Genomic DNA, 21,140 nt, shown 5'->3' with positions numbered 1-21,140 from the left:
CCCCTGACGGTAATAATTAGACACAAATGATTGGGTTTCGGCCCAATTTGACGTTGATAAAATAAAAATAAAAATAAAAATAAAGATAAAAATAAAAAACTTCATCTTTTTTGATTTGATGATCTTGTCGAAACAAGAAAATCGGCGATCAATCAGTAGTCATCTTGGAGCTACATCAGGTACTATGTTCTGTTTTTGATGCTTGAGTTTATGGTATTGCAGTCATATTTGATCCAATAATATGAAATTTTACCTTATGATGTGTTGTTTTTCGAAAGTTCACTAGTTTGCTGCGCACAGGACTGATTTACTTGAGTTTGATGTCACTGGCTGCTGAATGTTGCTACTTTTTGATCGAGACATGGAGGTGAAACAAGGGCTCGGCCATGGTGAGCTTTCTTGTGGGTATAATTTGACATTGTGTTTTTGTTTAATTTTACTCTTTTAATGTCTGCATGGTTGAAGTTGATTCTGACTTTTGTTCTAGAATTTTGGTGGCTAGTATGCTTCTAAATACCTTGTTTTCCAATGGGAAACAATGGCCATATAATGTTCATTATTACGCTAGCTCTGTGCACTCGGCCGCTGGTTATAATATTGATATCGGATTTTATAAAGTTACGAATATAATCATCTTATTTCCTAAAATAAATAAATAAAACAATCTTTGTATATGAACAAATTCATTCACCGGATTCCCAATTCACCCGCAAATTTACCTTCGGCAAAATCATAAGGAGCTCTATTCTAATTAAATCTGTCCGCACATTAATTATTAGAGGTATTGTAATTCTTGCTGTTGTTAAGGTCCAGTTTTTGTGAATGCTCAAGTTCTGATCAAAATTGGGCCATCAGAAAAAGAAAGTTTTCAGTCTTTCTGAAATTCTGTGAAAAAACAATGGCATTTATATCTATATAGTTAACGTGGAAATGTTTCTCAACATGTGTTATTTGCCTGTGTACCTTTTCAAATGAAAGGGGATGAAATGAAAATTTGATGACAATGGAAAAGCTAAAACCTTGGTCCGGTTGCTGAATGACCTTTAGTGAGTAGTGCAGCCGTACGTAAACTAGATATTGACTGTTTATTGTCGCACCACGAACATGGTCAATGGCCTTTCAGCTTCCATTATTAGTAAGAGTTGAAAAAACTTGAAAAAATATGTAATCAAAATTTACATCATATTATTCAATCTTACATGAATAGAGTAATGAAATAAACAAAGGGTTTCTTTAGTCATTTAGGTTTGGAAGATTAGTGACTGGTCGGTGGTGTAAAATACAATTCTATTGTATGCATTATACGTTGAATGAAAATGATATTTTGGCTCTCTCTTCTCTTATATGTGTCCTTCATTAATTCATTTTCATTTTTAGGAGTCTAAACTTGCTCAAGAAAGTGTTGCGTCATGTGAATTTGGATCTTAGCAAAATGATTTAACACATCAGATGAGGGTAAGTGGCTGTTGCAGCAGCATAGGACTGAGGAAGAAGGTGGAGTTAGGGGTTATGGGTGTTTTGAGTTAGAAAATCGCAGAAGAATGAGAAAAAAAATTGCTATCAACTTTTTAAATAATATAATTTATGTGGAGGGTAAAATAATTTTTTTGGACCCAAGTATGAACTTTTTGAAAACCTAGACAAGACTTCTTTTGATGAGCTTGTCTGTAATGACATCCGATTCAAGTATCATTTATAGTACAACAGCTTAGTTATCTAAACAAACTGAAACAACATAGAATACGGAAGTAGAGAGATGTTCTGCGTCTTGCAGGCTTTAGGATTTTGCAGACCATAACCATACGGTCATCACTAAAAACCAAGTCAAAGAAAGGAAATACTTAATTCTAAACAAATAATCAATAGCTCTTGAATACTTTCAAGATGTAGTTTAAATAATAAACTGAAGCAGATATGGTATATCGATCCACTGTTACTGGTCTTCGTATCACTTTTTTGTGTTGGCTTGGTTGGTTTTCCTTCTTTTGGACTCAGTCTCACGTTCCACATCGGGGTGGTTATCCGCCCTCATTCTTAAAGCCCTATACCCTTGTCTGCTTTGGTTTGCCGGATTTGCACTTGTTGTTTCTTCATGTACTGGGAGGGAAGGGTTCGTTGAAGAATCTGCTGTCTCCTTATTTGCATTATCACCTTCGCTCCCATCAATCCTTGATTTACAAATATGTTAAATGAGTGGATATAATGGTAAATAGCACGCCATATACATTACAGAAGCTATGGTAAATGGCATATTGTTGTGGTTGGAAATGTGCCTTATTTGAATGTTTAAATGTCAGAAGCAATAGGAAAGTAACAGTTGTCGATTTGAATCTACTAAGCTTAAGGTAGAAGCATTAATTCATTGTTAATTCGTGCAAATAAGTAGGGCAATTGCCACGAGATCAGTAGAGATGATTTAAAGAATACAACTTGTGGTGTTGGATACACCAACATGAATGCAGCACAATTATATTTGGGAATAGTAAATTATAGTAACAGATTTGGTTGTGGGATGTACACATACATATTTGAGCATTTTTATTGATGCGATATTTAACTTGATTATGGAAGAAAAGTTCCACACTAAATGTTGGCCCTTTCGACTGAAACCTGTCTCTGAAGTCCTTAGACCCAAGGCCCAGTGTATTCTCTAATATGATTCACGAGGTACATAAGAAATTCAAATCGAGAGAAATTATTCTTGTGTTATTCAACTTAAAATCTGAGTAATTGACTTGATTCAAACTATAATAATATTGCTTCTTACCGTGGCGGTTGACCATGAGGAGATGCTGGCTCATTGAGAATGACTTGGTGAACTGTCAAATCATTTGTTTGCTGGGGATCTTCATTTTCCTCCTAGAATTCAAAATATTGGTCAGTTTCCTTTCAGCATTGTGACAAAGAAATCTTTTAACTAAAGTCATTTGTGACTTCAAATTAAATTATCTCTAAATTCAGAAAATACCTGATTATCAGCAGTCACTTGGTTCACTTTCGTAGGTGACAAGGTCTCTGCATGTGTGTTATATTTGGCAAATATGACCCAAAACTTAATAAGCAAATATAATCAATATAGGGATGGGAACAAACAGAGAACATATCATACAAATATTGACGGTCAACTAATTCTTTTTCATAGATAAGTATCATTTCCTCACTTGATGTAATATTAGTACTAAGAGCTCAAACCCCATGTCTGTAATTTTGAGTTGGAAAGTTTTGCAACTTAGGAGCGCCATTTTTCTCGTTTGATCTACCTTCATGAAAGTTTCATGCTAGTCTTTAAATTCCTATACGCATGAACTTGAAGAATTAAACAAGCTTGTGCACTTTTGGCGATTAGTTTTTCCCATAAATGAATAAAATTTTACCGAAGCACCTTTGCCATGATGCAACTATCGTTAAATTTGTGTTCTATTGGATCTACTAAATAAATTCAGAAGTGGTGCCTGTTAAATAGTTCAAATCTAGTTACGCTTCGTTAAAATTTAAAATGAGTTTAACGATTCGAGACCTAATCTAATCTTGAGTATTTCTAACAGATCAAACAAAAAACATCAGGAAAACCTTAATAGATTTGGAAAGATTGATATCATCTTTGTCCTCCTTGTGAAACTGTGAATTTTGACTTTTGTGTGCATGCATATACATACGTAAAAACACAAAAAAATCTTAACAAAATTCATAAATTTCTGTGGGGCATGGAGACTACTAAGAAATTTCTTTAATATGGAAACCTATCATGTCAACCCGGATACACGTGTTGAAAATAATGCTTGGAGTGCATGAAATTTTTAATTAAGTCTTAAAGTTCCCGCGCGCATACAATTGAAGTATTGAATAAAACTTGTTCCCTTTTGGTAATTATTTATTTTCACCATAAATACTTCAATTGTATGTGTGCGGACCTAATCTAAACTCGAGTATTTCTAACAGATCAAATAAAATGCATCACGAGTTCCGTACAACTTCATTAAATTTCAAAAGATAGATGAGCAGCTCGGTCCATGTTATGAAATCATAAATAATGACTTTTTTGTGCATGACATATACATATACCTGAAAACACAAAAAATCATAAAACAATTCACAGACATATATGGGCATGGAGATTACTAATCAAGTAGGACTAAGAAAATGACATTCATTTCACCAATGGTTGTCAAAATACTTGCCTTCCACTCCTTTTTCACTCATCTTCTGGCTGCAAAAATGAAAACAAATATAAATAAATAAATAAATATTTATATACCATGATAGTTGGAATGTTACCTTGTAAATAATCAATTGTGAACACTGTCAAGAATTTAAAAAACTTTCATGGCACCTACCAGATTTGATGAAAAAGGTTGCAAAACCTAGTGGGAGAAGCAAATCTTGTGGCGGCTGTTGAATTCATGGGTACGTGTGTACATAGCTGTTACATTTATTACATTGAAGCCTTGTTGATTCTGCATTCTCCATTTTGGTAACTATAATAACTGTACTTCATTCTGACCTGTCAAATAAAAATACTAATTTTAAGTTGGGAAAAATATTGTTATGATGTTTGCAAGAGCGATAAGAATCATGATCAACAATTTCATTTTATTTTTCCACTCAAAATCAATGATTTGTTGCTTTGCGACAAAAAATTGAAGTAGTGAATCATTTGGAAATACAAAGACTAGGCAAAAGTACGTTTCATTTGTATTTTTATCCTTCTTCCTCTCGTGTGTAAACTTGGGTATTAAAATTTTATTCTTCTAAAATGCACTACACAAAATGTGATGCATCAAAATTCTGAAGTTAGAATGCTATATATAAAGTTACTGGCAGTACGATATTTATCAGTTATTAAAGTGACATTTTTGGAATATTGGAATTTCTAGAAGCTTGACAATTTTAGGACTAGATTATCCGTATGTGAGAATTATGGATAACAGTTACAACACATTCAGGATAAATGCTTAATTGTTATACTTGTAAAGACAAATTAGATGTACTTGGTGAAGTCTACAAGAGTCCTTTAGTCACAGGTTTGACTATGATTATAGCTTTTGCGTGTGATCCAAATGCATGTTTGGTTCTATGATGGTTTTCTGATAGAATGTTCAATTTAGTTTCTGTCCGCTGAGATGTGTTCCAGATGAATAATATACTATTGCAGCAACGGAGGAAATATAATAATAACCTAACCTGTTAATTTAAAAGGAAATGTAGGCGTTGTGATACGCATATTTGTCTTCAAAGAATTTATTTGTATGAGCTATACATGGTAACTGCTTGCGACCCTGTTTCTATTGCAGTTCATGAGTTTGTATAGCTTCTCAATAGTCCTTTTCTTATTTACGGTGGGTTGTTTGTCAGCTTCGGAAAATTCGAAGTGATCGTTAAGAGTCGGTGGAAACTTGGCACAGCATGAATATTGTCCATGGGTATCATCCATCTGTATCGATTAAATTAGTCGTTACTTGATCGACATGAATATTGTCCATGAGTATAATCCATCGTATCAAACTATCAATTAAATTAGCCGTTACTTGATCGTCGTATTATTTATTGTTTTTCCTTTAGTCAATGGTTAGTTCACACATTACATCCAGTACAGTTTTTACTCGATTTGTTTTTCTTTACTGATCGTACGTCTACCAATTCTTTGTTATATGGTCATTTAAAGCTAATTGAAATTTGTTTTAAGCCAGAGATATCTAACAAGAAAGAAAATGTGCTGCTCATACTGTGATCATACTACGAGTTTTCTTTTTTATTACATTAATTGTTCTTTCTCAAGCCATTTTTTTAGCATATTCAATTGTCTACTATCAAAGAAAAACTGTGTTTGGATGCCAGTAATAAATGGCTGCCACCTCAAAATTTGTGATGGATTATGTTCCTTTTTTAAGCCATATATCATTACGCATTACTTTCTTACCTTTTATGCAATAATTTGAAATTCAGGTGCGAAAGAAGAAACTTAGCTGCTAGTTGGATTGTAAAAATACCGAAGATACTTGTGGGATGATGTTCTTAAACATGTTTAAATTGCTCCTGTTTCATCTTCCAATCTAAAGGTTTGCCTTCATGAGCGACTCGATGTAATTTAATAGAATGCAGCAGGTGATTTGTCACATCCTACCTTCATTTTTTGTTTGTTCGATATCAAACCTCTAGAGCAATTAAACGCACATTCACATGCTTTCATTCTAGTATTAACTGTAACATGGGATTTTTTTCTTGTACCGTGAATAAATATATCAAATTTGTTTCTCATTCATCATCATTATTAGTTCATCACAATGTGTTAGATGAAAAATCTGCGTTACCAATTCCTTTCGAAATTTCTTATAGGAAGACGTGCATCATGAGAAACCCCAATTGAGACGGAAGATTTACCCACTGGAGGTTTTCAACCGCAATTGCTTCATCTACGGAAAGGAGAAAACAAGCATATGCTTGTCATCTCAGATTTCTAGTATAATATTCAAGTGTTCTTCTGATGGTTGTAGAATTACAACATCCACCCCTTACTTCTCATATAATGCAGCAAAAATGTGCCATCAATCCAAGAGCGAGTGCCTGCCTTGTGCACAACACAACCATTGTCAGCTCAGAAGAGTGGTGAACTGTCAAAGTTTCTCAGTTTCCTGGTTCTTTCTTCTTTCTCTCATCATGATGTTTTAGCAAATCTTGTGCCTTTAAATTGCTTCCTCCTCATAGAAACCCATCAAAGGTAGTTCTCTGTTCTAGATTTGAAAGGGTCTGTTTTCCTTTTTATGATTGTCAAGTTCATCTGCAGTCTTTGGTCTAGAACCGAGCAACAAAAATGCTTGAAAAAGGACCTGTTATGTACCCTTTCAAGGTGTCTTTTTTTGGGGGGTTCGACTTCATCCAATAGTCCCCGTGTGTCTTTCTTTACACCTATTTACGAGTAAAGAGCGCACGCAGGGGCACACCTTCGTTTATCTTAAAAATTTCACCATGTTTATATCAATCAAATGCTTTTAATTAAATGTATTCTTACATATTCTTTGAGAGAGAAGGGTGTGCCGAAAATACTCTTATTGATGCAGATGCCATTTAATATTTTTTTTAAAAAAAAGAAATAGAACACCCATTTTCTGTGGTTTGATGACGTCTAGGGGATTTGCATCACAATAGGACATAATACGATCATTTGCCTTCTTTTTATACTTTTAGGCCTTTTTCCTTCGGAAGATTCAAGATTGACGTGACACCAACAAAATATTTGCTGAAGTATTAATATTTGACAGAATAGAAAAAGATTGAAAAAAAATAAAATAAATAAATCAAGTTATTGTGTACTAAAACTTATGAGACCAATTCTGCCACCATGGTGTGCGGCTGTGCGCTGCTCAAAATTATAGCCTCCATTTTAACAAGTGTGGCACCCAATGCCGCTATCCTTTTTATCGCCGTTTTTGTTGCCTTCTTGTCCCCCGACGTTACCATGCCTATTTGGTTGAATTGCTCCGCCGGAACCACCCTCAAGGCCCCTTCCGTGCCCGCCTCCGCCCCTGTAGAAGCTGGCTCTCCAGTTGACTCTCAAATCGTGAGGATTCTTACTCCCCGCAGCCACAGTGCTTGCACACAAATTCAATACTATCATCAACAAAAGTCCTAACGAACGTACCCCTTTCGCTGAGAATCCCATTGCCTAATAAATCGAACTCTGAAAATAGCCCAGCTTTCCATGATACCCAGGAACATATAAAAAAGTTGAGAATTTGGAAAATAATGGGAAAATTCAATACCTCTGTCTTTTTTCCACACGCCCCCGTTCAAACTTGACCAAGATCGCCGTCTAGTAAGACTCGGAATATTTCGTGTTACTCAAAATTGCAATTTTTTCTGCGACGTGGAAACATAGCCATTCCGACGAAAATAGGCTAAAATTGTCCAAAAATTAAAAGATATATGTTATCTTTTTGGGTTGAAAGTATCAGACATTTATTGCTTCGACGATTAAATCAGTTTTTTTTTTTTAAAAAAAAATCAAAATGAAGTGATGTTGATGATGATTGCAGTGAAATTTTCGACAATTTACTAAACGTTAAAATTTATGGTTAGGATGCAATTTAAATATTTAAATAATATATTGAAATAACATCTTTCGAAATGGTCATAACTTGTTCACAACTATATTCTCGCTAATGTCGAAATTATGCATCAAACCAAACAACCAAAAGACATTTGTTATAAATAAATAAATAAAAAATTGTTGCTTATGCATGATAAGATGCGATGTTTGAGCCGTGCAACAAACAAATTGATGTAGCCAAAAATTGATTGTACTCGACAAGCTGCTTTCGCAAAATTTGGAGTATGAATAGTTCCTTGTATGTTCTCAGTCGAGATCTTCACAAAACAAAGTTAGAGGAGCAGGGAGGGTTACGGCGAAGGCACTCCGACGCTCAAGTTAGTGATTACTCAAGGAATAATAATTGAGAGTAGAGCGCTATAGTGCTAAAGAGAGTGTGTGCCTTAATAATGAGGTGACTTGAGCTATTTATAGATATTCGGAGAATTTCATGGGCTTGAGCTTTTTATGGCGCCTTTTGTAGAATTCTGGATTTGCTTAAATTAAATATAAATAATACTTAAATAAGCTTGGACCGCAAAAATATTTGAAGTGAAACTTTATAATTGAGCTCAGGCACAGTGAAATTTTTAGATGTAACCCATCTATATATATAGTGTTTCAATCACGTTTTCGTTAGAGATTATTATAGATTTCATCGATAATACTAATGAGTAATACTCCTGTGAAACGGTTTCATTCGTGAGACGGGTCAACCCTACCCATATTTATAATAATAAGTAATACTTTTGACAAAAAATGTAATACTTTTTAATGAATAACCCATATAAGAGACCCGTTTAAAAAAAGTAACCCTTTAGACCGTCTCATAGGAGTTTTTGTCAATACTAATTATTAATATTAATAATAAATAAATAAATAAGTCAAGATTCCCAGTTGCTTATTACAGCATAAAAAGGAAGAGCTTCGGCAAAATATTCCCCCTTCTTAGCTTTTGTTGTTTTATACAAACTAAATATACTGTATACTCACTCCTCTTCTTTCCTATATATTAAACAAAACATTCAATTCACTCTTGTTCATTTCGCCTGAGCTAAGGAATCCACCTCTAGCTCTCACCACCGCCCAATCATGGAGGCAACGCTCGTTCAACCACGCAACAGCCTGCTTATGCCGCCTCGAATCAACCGGAGAATCGCCATGCACGGTCACGTACGTTCTCTTTTTGTACACAACACTTTGGACACATCGACTACTTCCCCTCGTGAACCCAAAACCGGCGTATACAACGATAACTGGTTCGATCGTCTCGCCATTCGCCATCTCTCTCACAGCTTACAATCTTCCACAGGCATTTATTATATATATTTCACCTCCCTCTTCTATATTTATTAACTAAAGACACATGTATGTAGTACTTTTGTTGATATGATCTTTTTATTTTTATTCATTAACTAAAAGGGCTGCGGAGTGAGAAGAGGGGGTACGATGGGCTGATTGAGGCGGCGACGATGGCGTCGCGACGCTTTAACCCGAGCCAACAAAGAAGCCTAGTGATTCAAACTCTTGAGACAGCCTTCCCTAGGCCTATACTGTCCTTGGCAAGTTTCCGTTACCTAAACCCTTTAAATTTTCATATTCTCTAGTTGTTTTGAAATTAAATTACAAAATTATCTCAAATGCATATTTATTATATGTTTTTATTCGACACTCATGAAATTATAAAACTATTTCAAATGCGCTTGTGTTCTATATATATCTCTATTTGACACTCTGATGGGACTGCCTTACAATTAAAAATGCTTCAAATGATGATGAAGAATACATGAGGGAATCAAATTACAAAATTAAATATAAGTTTAAGAGTTGACTTGGAGCTTGCTAGGTAGCTCGTATAGAAAAATAACATCGAATATATATCTCTCTCTATATATATATACATACATGCAAATATTAGTAGTTTTTATTTCGTCACCCAAGATCAAAAAACAAGACGTACAAGTTTAGGATTAATATTTTACCAAAATAGGTCGGCAAGGCTAGAAGTTTGGTTTTATTTTTAAAAAAAATAATTGCATGTCGCTTTCATTTTAAATCATATTACATGAGAAGAATCAAAATTAATAAATTGGACATATTTATTTAAAAATTCAAGTGTGCTAGGAATTAGAGTATATGAGTTGAGAATGAGATCAATCCCATTCATACAACCAATGTCATGGACTCCAAAAATGCTTCACTCCGGAATCGTAAACATTGGATTTGCGTTGATGCATTAAATAATTTAACATTTTCATTTGTAATATTTATGAATTTACATAATTTTTTGCCAAAATTAATGAAGCCCATTAATATACACACGCACATAAACATCAACATAGTTCCCTTTTTATGTAGAGAAGATCAAAGCAGTGATGCCACCGTCTAAGTTTGCAAGGGAATACTTTGCCATCTTCACAACAATTTTCTTCTCATGGCTAGTTGGTCCCTGTGAGGTATATATAGCTAGCTATCTAACAACTATTGAATCGTAGATGTCATGTGCCTGCATTATATTATTGTTGAAATTAACAGCGAGTTAACACGTCCCAAAACTCGATCGATGCAAGGTCAAAGAGGCGGAGTTCGAAGGGAAAAGAGAAAAGAATGTAGTGTACGTACCGAAATGCAGGTATAGTGTCGATCGATGATCAATATTTATGTTTATATAATTAGTGAATTTCTTGTTTAATAAATTGTAGTACTGGATATTCATCACATGATCATCTTAGTTCGAAATTTTCTTCAGGTTTTTGGAGGGGACAAATTGTGTGGGAATGTGCACCAACCTTTGCAAGATGCCCTCTCAAGCATTCATCAAGGAATCACTGGGAATGCCCATCAACATGGTTCCCAGTAAGTAGTTTAAAATAATTAACTAGTGGTGCTAATTTTCCAAGTTACACACATATATTTTGTTTTTCATTTAATTTGGGGTATAGTATATATTGTACTTGTTTGTTGAACCACACATGCATGAAGTATAATGTTTTATTTTTTTAATATTTTGGTGGTTAAGAAATTAAAGATGTATTTTGTGTAAGCACATTAGAGGACAAAAGGGAAAAAGGTGAATGATACCCAAGGAGGATAAACAGTGTGTGCACTAAAACTCGGAGACCTGGCAGATTAAAATCAATGGAGGACCCCATTTATTAGCCACTCGAGGCTTCGAGTAGACCCACACAATATTGCCAATTTGAAATTAAGCTCCACCATGTAATGTATACCAACAACATATCATGTGCATGTATAACTTGCGGTGGCAATAACATCAAGAAATATCTAAAGTTGAAGTTATTTATTTTATTTAATGAATCTTTAATTTTGCATCCATCTAATAATTAGTTATATATATATAATTATGTGATTCAAATCATCTCTTGAACAGTTGTAAATTTGACAGATTTTGAAGATATGAGCTGTGAAATGATATTTGGTCAAGAACCTCCGTCGCAGTCCAGTGATCCAGCTTTCACCCAGCCGTGCTTCAAGCAATGTAATCGATTTTCACTTCAATTTCACATGTATAACATCATATCAACAATCTCTGTGAAAATGACTAAAATTTGACAAAAATTGAAATACATATATATGACTAAAACCTGATTTTAATAACATATATGATCAAAAATTGCAAGTAGACAAACATACGAGACGAAAATGAAAGTTTTCCCAATTGAACATGTCATGATATTTGTCCTCTCAAAACATATAACATTGACAAAAAAAATGTTCATTGTTCCATATATAAGAGAGAAGTGTCTTTTTAATTTATGGGATTGTATGCTCATTATTCTTAATTATGACTATGTTCATGCAGGCAAAGAAGTGAGGAAACATCACAAGAACTGCACAAACTAGTAATGTGGAGTGATCGCCACAAATCCGGTCCGAAACGTCCATGAAACATAAATATTCTGGTGATCGACATTTGTTTGCTCGTGTTATTTTCGAATCATTCGTCATAAGACTAATGTTGAATAAAAAGATTCAAAGGATTTAAAATCAATGGATTTCAAGTTAGACTTTAATTTTTTTTCAATTGCATACAATTATTAACAATCTTCAATTGAAGTTTTGGACTTATTTAAGTTGGAATGTTTTACACCAAGTTGGCACTCAGCAGCAGAATGTAAAAGTGGTTCGACTCATGATTAGTTTGTAGTGTTTAAGGACAGCAAAATTGGGCACACACAGTAATGTCTCCCACTTCAAGTGCTCTCTGTATATACTACAAGTTTCCAAAATAAAATTCCTTCTCTCTCATTGAGGAACATTGGGAAAAGTGTTGAGAATTGAGTGGACTTTTCTATTGGGTTTTAATTACTAAAGAAATTACTTTTTTATTGGGTTTAATAAATCATATGAAATATGATTTAACTAATTATTTCTGAAATTTTGACCAGTATGATTTTGCGGGGTGAAACGGATTAGAGAAGAGGGGCGTTTCTCGTTTAGCCCAATAAAGTTTGGGGCTTGTTAGAATAGTCCATTTTGTACACTTGGCAGGCTTGAGTCCAAGTTAATTAGTATGTCTTTATTATATGTACTCGTTATATGAAATGACTATGGATGTTTCCAAGTGAGATTATATATATGTATAATATAATGATTTTTAACTCTAATTTTTTGTAGATCATGGAGTTAAAGGTAAAAATGAAACTAAAAAAATGTATGATCAAATAATGCATCATCATTCGTATCAAACCGTGTCTAAAAACAAATTCGAAAATCCCACTCGCGTGGAAGCATCATAAAAATGTTGTGTGTTTTTCGAAAAACACTCTTATGAACTCGAATAATTCAATTATATTCTTGACTAATTATTTGATCATGTGAAAGCATCTTAAAAACAAAATGTGTCTTAAAAAACACAAAACATTGACATGTGCGAATGCAAAGAGTACCTCCACACCTGCAGAGATAAGCTTGTCTCCAAGAATGACCCGCATGCGAAACTCAAGGGCTTCGAAAACATACCGACCCGAATCACGTACTAATCGATATATTAATTACAAGAATATAATTAATATGATTTCTTAATTCGATACAAATTTCAAACTATTGTCGAGTATAAAAAAATGGATCGATGAATCAGTTGCGATAAAAATGTGACTATGAATAGAGAAAAAAGAATGAAATGAGATATATAGAGTAACACTTGCTTGTGTCCCATTTCGGAACACCTTTAAGCTGAAAAGCGAGGGTGCATGGCTTCCCCACTATTCCAGTACCCTTTTTTTTTAGCCTTCACGTGGTGGTCCTATTTTGGTGGCGCCACTAGTCGATGTTGTAGGTCCATTTCTACCTGGAAGAGGTTGACATTGAAATTAATTAATTACTATTATTTATACCCTACACATATATATTAGTATATGTAGTTATGTGTTAATTGGATTGGTTCAAAAATCACTCAAAAAAAAAAGAAAGAAAGAAAGTCATCGCCGTCGATGAGCTGCAGCAATACCAGAAGTTTAGATCGAGAACGACGATGAATACGAGCTGTGCGGAAATAGTCACCATACCTTGGCTGATGCAATTAATTAGTACGTAGATTCTAAAATAATATTGTTGATGTGTTAATTGTGTTTTATATCGATTAAATAAAATTTCTAAAAGTTTTTTATATAGACAAAGACAACTCTTAACAAATATAACCTATGTTTACTCTCGTTTCTTGAGATGTGATTCTCAGAATTACCTTTAATATTCTGAAAAAAAAAAAAATGGCCTATATTTTCTTAATATTATTATTACTTTTTCTTTTAGAAAAACATTATAATTAATTCACCCTGTGTGGGGCATAATAAATTAATTGATTTCACCCCGATCTGAGGGCAGTGGTTGTGCGTACGCGGTACGAATGATACACTTAGAAATTCGCAATAGAAAGAAACACACTGCAAAGTTATTCGAGTACAAATCTGTAAACAAAATTAATTGCCATCAATAACTTAAAATCAGAAGCATTCAAATGAAAAGATGGCGACAGCTCTAATATGTTTTATATTTTGTACTAGCTACTTGGAATCACTCCATTTTCTTTATTCATCCTTCCATTTTATTTTTTACATTCACACTCCTATAAAATAGGTGCTCATAATACAAAACTGAGAATACAAATAAATCAAACTATTCGTGAATAACTCGTGAACGATTTAATCAAGTTCAAATAGCTCGACTTTTCACTCGAATCGAGTTTTACTTTTGATTGTTTCTACTCAAGCAGCTCGATCGCAAGCTACTCGAATAATTGTACACAATTTTTTATATATAGAAATATATATAATATAAAAGTATTTTCTTCTATCTAATAAAAGAGTTTAAACTTTAAAATCATGGTACAAATATTTTCAACCTCATTGATGGGTTATTACCCAATTTGACTTTCTGTCGGGCCCAAGCTCAATGACTCAATCCATATGGGTCCCATATTACTCCGATATTTATTTGAACACTTTATCAAAGCCCATAAATACCTCAAAACCTATAAGAGGCTAAAGTCCATGAAACTCTCTGATTATCTATAAATAGCTCAAGTTCTCTCATTATTAAGGTACACATTCTATAGTCACATGCTCTAGTTTTCTAGAACTTTTATTGGGCATATACTGACTTGAGCGTTGGAGTGTCTTCGCCGGGCAACTCCCGGCGCCACTCACTTTGCTTTGTGATGCAGGTAACAACCCACGAAGATCGAACTTTGGAACAACCCGAGTATTAATCCGGTTATCCAGATCTCCACCCGTTACCCAGTTTTTTTCCAATCGGGTAATATCAATTTTTCGCTACTTCAGCTTGGCGCCATCCGTGGGAACTTGTTCACTGCATCATTGAGAATGCATACTCCATCAAAAACAACTCAAGGAAATAATCGCAATGGAGACTCACCTCCAATCTCCAAACCACCGCATGTATTTAGTTTCACCCAAGAAACGTTGACAGTCTTAATGGAAGGAACAGCTGCACGCGCAGCAACTGAAGCAGTCGCTCAGCTCGTGACATCTCGTCAACGCCGGAGCACCGACAAGAGAGCTCATAAAATAGGGTCATCATCTTGTGACCCTGATAAAAAAGACCCAAAGAAAACTAAGTCTAAAGTTAATGACAAAGATCTTGAGGGGAACAAGAAAAATACTACTCATAAAGAGGGTGAAACAAGTTCTCACATAGCTCACAACGTCTCTGACGAAAACAATACCACTAATACAACCCGTGGGGAGGGATCTCACACATATGTAACTGGAGAGAATTCGTCAGCAATCTTGCCTGCACGTCGGAGCCCGTTCACTAACGTCATTCTATCTGAATCATTGCCTAAGAAAGTTAAAATCCCCAACCTACCTGAGTTCGATGGAACTAGTGATCCTCAAGATCATATTAACAAATTCTACGCAAAAGCATATTTGTATGACATCACAGATGCTGCTTATTGCAAGATATTTCGAACAACGTTATCATGGTCACATGGTTCAATAAGCTGCCATCCGGATCTATTGCCAACTTGGAGCAACTTACCGAGTGTTTCATCCAACAATTCTCAATTAACAAGAAATACCCAAAAACAACAGCGTATCGATTTACAATCGTTCAGAAAGATGGAGAAAGCTTAAGAAAATATGTTCAACGATTTACTCACGCAGTTCACGAAGTCCTACACGTGAACCACGATTTGCTGGCTGGAATAATGCAGCAAAACTTTCTTTCTGGAAGGTTCAAAGAATCTATAGCAGGAAAATCCCCGAACACCTTGGAGGAGCTATTGTCTAGAGCCGAAAAATACATACGCATCGAGGAAACTGATGAGTTGCACTCCTCGCGAAAAGAAAAATGAGAAGAAAAAAACGATGAAATATAACGCAAGACGGAGAGTCATGCCAATCTACAGAAACTCTACACTCATAGGGCAAATAACTGCAAGCTAAAATAGATTGCTTGCTACCACTTTATTTGCCTTATGGATAAATTGTTTTCATTTATTTTATGTTTAATAATAAACTTATATTGATTTGTTTACTTTTCTATTTAATTATATAGAAAGGAACCCAACTTCGTTAACGAATACTTAACTCATACGTCACGACCCATGAAATCAATAAGGCTACTCATCCATCAGAGGCTTGGCCAGCCCTGTAGGAATACCTAAGCCACGATGCTGTAAGAGGTCAAGACGACAAAAATACAGTCCCAGGATACCTCACCACCTAGCAAATAGAGTGGGTTCAGGACTTCCCCATGAGACAAAATCTTAGAAACTTGATCCACTCCTAAGTACTCCATGTTAAGCATTACGTTACTTCTCCTAGAGCACAACAAAAAGTCATAGCGACTATAAATTATTCAAAAAAGTCATAGAGATTATAAATAATCCAAGAAGTCATAGCGACTATAAAATTTTTTTCAGAAAAAGTCATACGACTATAAATAATCCAAGAAGTTATAGCGACTATAAACAATTCAAAAAATTCATAGCGACTATAAATAATCCAAGAAGTCATAACGACTATAAAAAAATTTCAGAAAAAGTCATAGCGACTATAAATAATTCAAAAAGTCATAGTGACTATAAATAATTCATCAAGTCATAGCGACTATAAAAAATTTTAAACAAGTCATAGTGACTATAAATAATTCATCAAGTCATAGCGACTATAAAAAATTTTCAGAAAAAATCATAGCGACTATAAATAATTCAAAAAGTCATAGTGACTATAAATAATTCATTAAGTCATAGCGACTATAAAAAAATTTCAGAAGAAGTCATATCGACTATAAAAAATTTATCAAGTCATAATGACTGTCACAAAATTTATCACATCATGATAACCATAAAAAATTCACCAAGTCTTAAAGACTATACAGAATCATAGCTCCAAGGAGTTGCATCTAAAGCACCAACCTAAGAGGTTACGTGAAGTACACTAACTCAAAGGTTTCTATCGAAAATACTACTCCAAGGGATTGCAGAAAACGCATTCCTCAAGAGATTGCTTAGAAGACAAAAATCTCTCAGGCGTTCGAAAAAATTTTCGTCGAAAATATTATAGGCGGCGGCCCTAACGCATCAACCGAAACAACAGTTGCGGTCCAACGTCCATATGTGGGCAAAAGCGATTGTAGTAACCCGTACATAATTTTAAATTAAATAAATATTAACTGTGATCAAGGGTTACTAAATACGCGATCAAGAGATTAAATAAGATTAAAAATAATTAAATTGTGTGTTAAAAATATGTAGTAAATATCGGGTGATAAACGATATTGAAATACATATGTAATTTTTATAGCACACTAAAATTGAAATAATTCAAATCAAGTCAAGATTTAATCTCGAATGAATAAAAGAGTACACATATAAACACGTGTACATAATTCATTGAGATATTCACGTTAATATCTTGTCACATCACTATTCATCATCAGTATCGTTTCAATTTATCCTAACATTTTCTCTCTCCTCCACGGAATTTCAAACCATCGTAATTCCTCCATCAGTTATCGAAACTCGAAACTAAATATACCGTTGGACTCCTCGCGACGAGGGCTATCCACGGACACCCATTTTGCCTATTTTACTCGCGATTCCGACGAACCCAACTCCTGCAGCCTTCACGTTTTTGCCATCGGTTGGCCGCCTCTGTACGCTGAAACGCAAAACCAAATATATCGTTGGAATCGCCTCGACGAGAGCTATCTATTGATACCAATTTTGCGAAGTTTTATTGCGATTTCCAAAAACCCATTTTTCAGTCATGCCGCCTGTTGCCGTTGGTCATTGTTGGATTGCTTGGTTTAGTTGTTAGGACTTGTTTCGAAGTTTTGGGTATAATTTCAAACACATGGTTTTGATATAAACAGCTAACTACGGACGAAAGCCTGAAATCTAGGTCCTGATGTAGAGTCGAACTAATACGTAGAAGGTTCCGCTAGATCAACAAACATATTGGTATTTCGCTTCCCCCAAAAAAGAACAATATCTTATCATGAAACAGAAAACCCGCCAAATATATATATTTTTTAAAAATATATATCTAGTACACCTTTTTCACTTCATAATATTTTTAAAATATTAAAAAAAATTTGTGAAAGTGAGACAATCAAAACTCTAACGATTTTTTGGTGCAGCAGACCATGCATTTAAAAATAAATAAAATAATTATTATCAACAACAAATAATATGTGTGTATATGCATATGCGTGTATATACATGCTTCTGCCCATCCCTCTCACGACCCAAGAAATTCATCGTTGCTTCGTCGCCGCGCCATTGTCGTCGCACTATCATCGTCGCCGTACCACGACCATCATCGCGCCGAAACCACCGCACCCAGATCGAGCCAGAAAGTGGAGCATCCACCGGCGGTGGACGTTCCATGCTGGAAGTCGACTCCGGACATTATTTTTTCTCCATCTCCTCGCGCACCATGCTCCCCGCACAAAAACGCCACGAACGATGTCGCCTCTGTCGAGCCAGATCAGGAAAGCTTGGAAGCTACTCTGTATCGCCCCGTTTTTATCTTAAATGAGTTTATTTGAGTTAATCGGAGATTACAGAGTTCACAAGCCGACTTGTTTTTTTATCAGGGTCCTTTTTGCAAATTTTGGAAATTTCAGGGACTAAAATGCAAATATCGGTTTTATTAGATATTTATAAGGGAAATGACTTATATTATTCACTCATCTCCTTCCCTTAGCCGCCTCCCCTCCATTGAAGCCGATTTCTTTTGCTTCCAAGCTTTGGGATTTCAGTCCGAGCTCGATCCGACCATTGGAATTTATTTCGAAAGGCAGATTATCGATCACTGTAGCGAGAGCTCCGTTATATCGTAAGTTTTTATATGATCGGTTACATTCTAGTTTTTGGATGTTGTTAGAATCGTTCTAGATTCGAGTATGTTGTTCTTGACAGAGTTCTGATCGTTTATTATCTGTCGGTTTTGAATTAGAGCGACGTTCGGATTTGTTATGATTTTTGGAAGCCATTTTCGAAATGTGAATTTTTAGATTGATGGGTTTGCTTTGTTATTGTTGTTTTGGGCATTGATATGAGTTGATATCGGTATTGAACTGATGTCTGCGTTTCCGGTTTGTTCAGTTTATAGTCGTTATGCCGTCGTTTGAGTTTTTGGAATTTCGAACCGTTTCGGGTTTTTGAACTTTGGTTGGTGAGTTGATCGTTTTTGTTGATCATCTCTTGTCTTCGTACAGATTCGTTGGAGTTTGTCGAGCCCTGTATTAGCAGCATTTGGTCGTCGAGTGATTGGACGAAGAACGGTAAAGAGATTTTCTTTGAGCCGTTGATTGTTGTTTAGGTTGTATAGTTGTTGATACAATCTTTTGTTGTAGCTTTTCCAGAGTTGGAACTACTGCATTGAAAGTTAAAAGCAGTCATCGTAGCGGGATAGCGTACTCGGGACAGTTGGTTCTCGATTTTCCCTTTCAAATCACATATTGCATCTACACTTGTTCTAGCATGAGGAACTTGTGTCTTGTTGATTGATTTTGCTTTTGACTATGTGGCTTATGTTTTATGTTTCTGTTATGCATTCATCTTGAGCCTATGTTGATTTCAGCGGGCAGAACCGCCCTTTTTGTTTGGACGTTTGGGAACTATGATTGAGTGGCCTAGGTCGTAGTCGTATCGCCTAGTGCTAGCATACTCATTATGGTTGCTCAAAGTATATAGGAGTGAGATATGTGGCACCACCTCGATTGGGAGATTCGGTGAGTCGTCACATGATCTCATCCTCGGGATCCCAAAAGCACAGCAGTAATCCCTCGTTTATCAGCTTTGATATCCCGTTTTAAAGACATGAATTTCATTATGTTGTTATTGATTTCGTTGATGTCTTGAAAGCATGTGTATTGTTGTATTACTTGTTATGTTGTTTTTACTGGGAATATCGTTCTCACTGGTTTATCTGGCTGTTGTTTTGTTTTGTATGTGTACTTGGGAACAGGTGGGGCAGGAACAAGTCAAAAGAGGCATGGTTAGCTTCGAGGGCAAGAAGTAGAAGTGGGACTCAGTTTAGAAGTCGAATCAGCGTGCCAATCTAGTTTATGTTTCATAGCATGTTTAGTTTCGAACTCATTGTTTTGTCGTATCAAATATGCTAGTATCGTGGATTGCAGGTGGTTGTCATATGTATTATGAACCATGTATGTTTGAATGTTGTTTTGGGCATGAATACTTGATGAAAAATGGATTGGTTTTATTTTGTAAAGTTGAAAAAATGCTGGTTTATTTTTGACACAGAACTGGTCTCGCTCGAGCGGCAGTTGGGGCTCGCTCGAGCGAGCGTTCTTTAGTGTGCGAGCCAGAGCGTTGCTCGCTCGAGCGAGGGTGCCTTTCCGCTCGAGCGAGTTTTTTTTATTGATTTTCGGACAGAAACTTTCTCGCTCGAGCGAGGCCTTTTAAAAAAAAATTTATTTGTGTTTGTTGCTTTACTTTCAAGTCTTGGATCTTGTTTGCTTATTGTTGTTCAATCCGAGTTTAGTAGATGTTTAGAACTGAGGTCTCACATTAAGTGGTATCAGAGAGTTAAGATTCTTGGTTGAACTAGAGTGAGCGGGGTAGATCGAGTTTGCGTGTATTGGCTCCTCGCATGTGTTTGAATTATTTAACTGTATACTTAATTCCATGCGAGCATGCTTTATGGTTGAGAGTTATTAAATTACATGGTTTTGTGATTTAATTTATAAAGCATGATCTACTTGAGATATAACTGTTTTTGTTATCGACTGGTATCCGATTTTCCAAGCGGTTGTAAGGGCACTGATTGTAGCGATTGAGATATCTCGTGTCCTAACCTTTGATTATCAGATAGGTTCTCGTCGAGTGATAAACAGAAACACACCACCAGTTATTCCTACAACTGAGAAAGCTAGTACTGAAACGGTTGAGATGGATGCTACAGCGACGCCTATGGAAACCTTGCTGAAGAGGTTTTAGTCGTTCAATCCGCCGTTGTTGATGGGTTCAGAAAATCCAGTTGACTGCGAGAGTTGGTTGGATGATATTGATCAGTTGTTCGATTCCATTGACTACACTGAT

General features: G+C 35.3%; 1 protein-coding gene and 1 long non-coding RNA gene across 4 annotated transcripts; both read left to right on the top strand.

Annotated features, from left to right (window-relative positions):
• The first annotated feature begins 75 nt into the window (after nt 1-75).
• LOC140870835 (uncharacterized) lies at nt 76-7,014 on the top strand. Of its 3 annotated transcripts, XR_012147550.1 has the most exons (5): nt 76-179; nt 301-389; nt 4,338-4,404; nt 5,944-6,102; nt 6,334-7,014. It is a non-coding gene; the product is annotated as an uncharacterized lncRNA (long non-coding RNA). The 3 variants fall into 3 exon arrangements; XR_012147549.1 differs by lacking the exon at nt 6,334-7,014 and having other exon boundaries at nt 5,944-6,317; XR_012147551.1 differs by lacking the exon at nt 6,334-7,014 and having other exon boundaries at nt 108-179; nt 279-389; nt 5,944-6,321.
• A 2,057-nt stretch (nt 7,015-9,071) lies between these two features.
• LOC140870839 (beta-carotene isomerase D27, chloroplastic-like) lies at nt 9,072-12,075 on the top strand. The gene is made up of 7 exons (XM_073273245.1): nt 9,072-9,395; nt 9,506-9,645; nt 10,447-10,539; nt 10,654-10,715; nt 10,833-10,939; nt 11,490-11,582; nt 11,907-12,075. Exons 1-7 carry the CDS (start codon nt 9,176-9,178, stop codon nt 11,945-11,947), a joined length of 756 nt encoding a protein of 251 aa, XP_073129346.1. The 5' UTR covers nt 9,072-9,175; the 3' UTR covers nt 11,948-12,075.
• The last annotated feature ends 9,065 nt before the right edge of the window (nt 12,076-21,140 follow it).

Source organism: Henckelia pumila, unplaced genomic scaffold (assembly GCF_033568475.1).
Source record: "Henckelia pumila isolate YLH828 unplaced genomic scaffold, ASM3356847v2 CTG_266, whole genome shotgun sequence".
Classification (NCBI taxonomy): Eukaryota; Viridiplantae; Streptophyta; class Magnoliopsida; order Lamiales; family Gesneriaceae; genus Henckelia; species Henckelia pumila.
This window is presented reverse-complemented; position numbering and strand designations above follow the sequence as displayed.

Coding starts and splice junctions, on each gene's coding strand:
- LOC140870839 (XM_073273245.1), top strand. CDS start 9,176: ATGGAGGCAACGCTCGTTCAACCACGCAACAGCCTGCTTATGCCGCCT. Junction 10,540..10,653: donor GGCTAGTTGGTCCCTGTGAG/GTATATATAGCT, acceptor GATCGATGCAAG/GTCAAAGAGGCGGAGTTCGA. Junction 10,940..11,489: donor GCCCATCAACATGGTTCCCA/GTAAGTAGTTTA, acceptor TAAATTTGACAG/ATTTTGAAGATATGAGCTGT.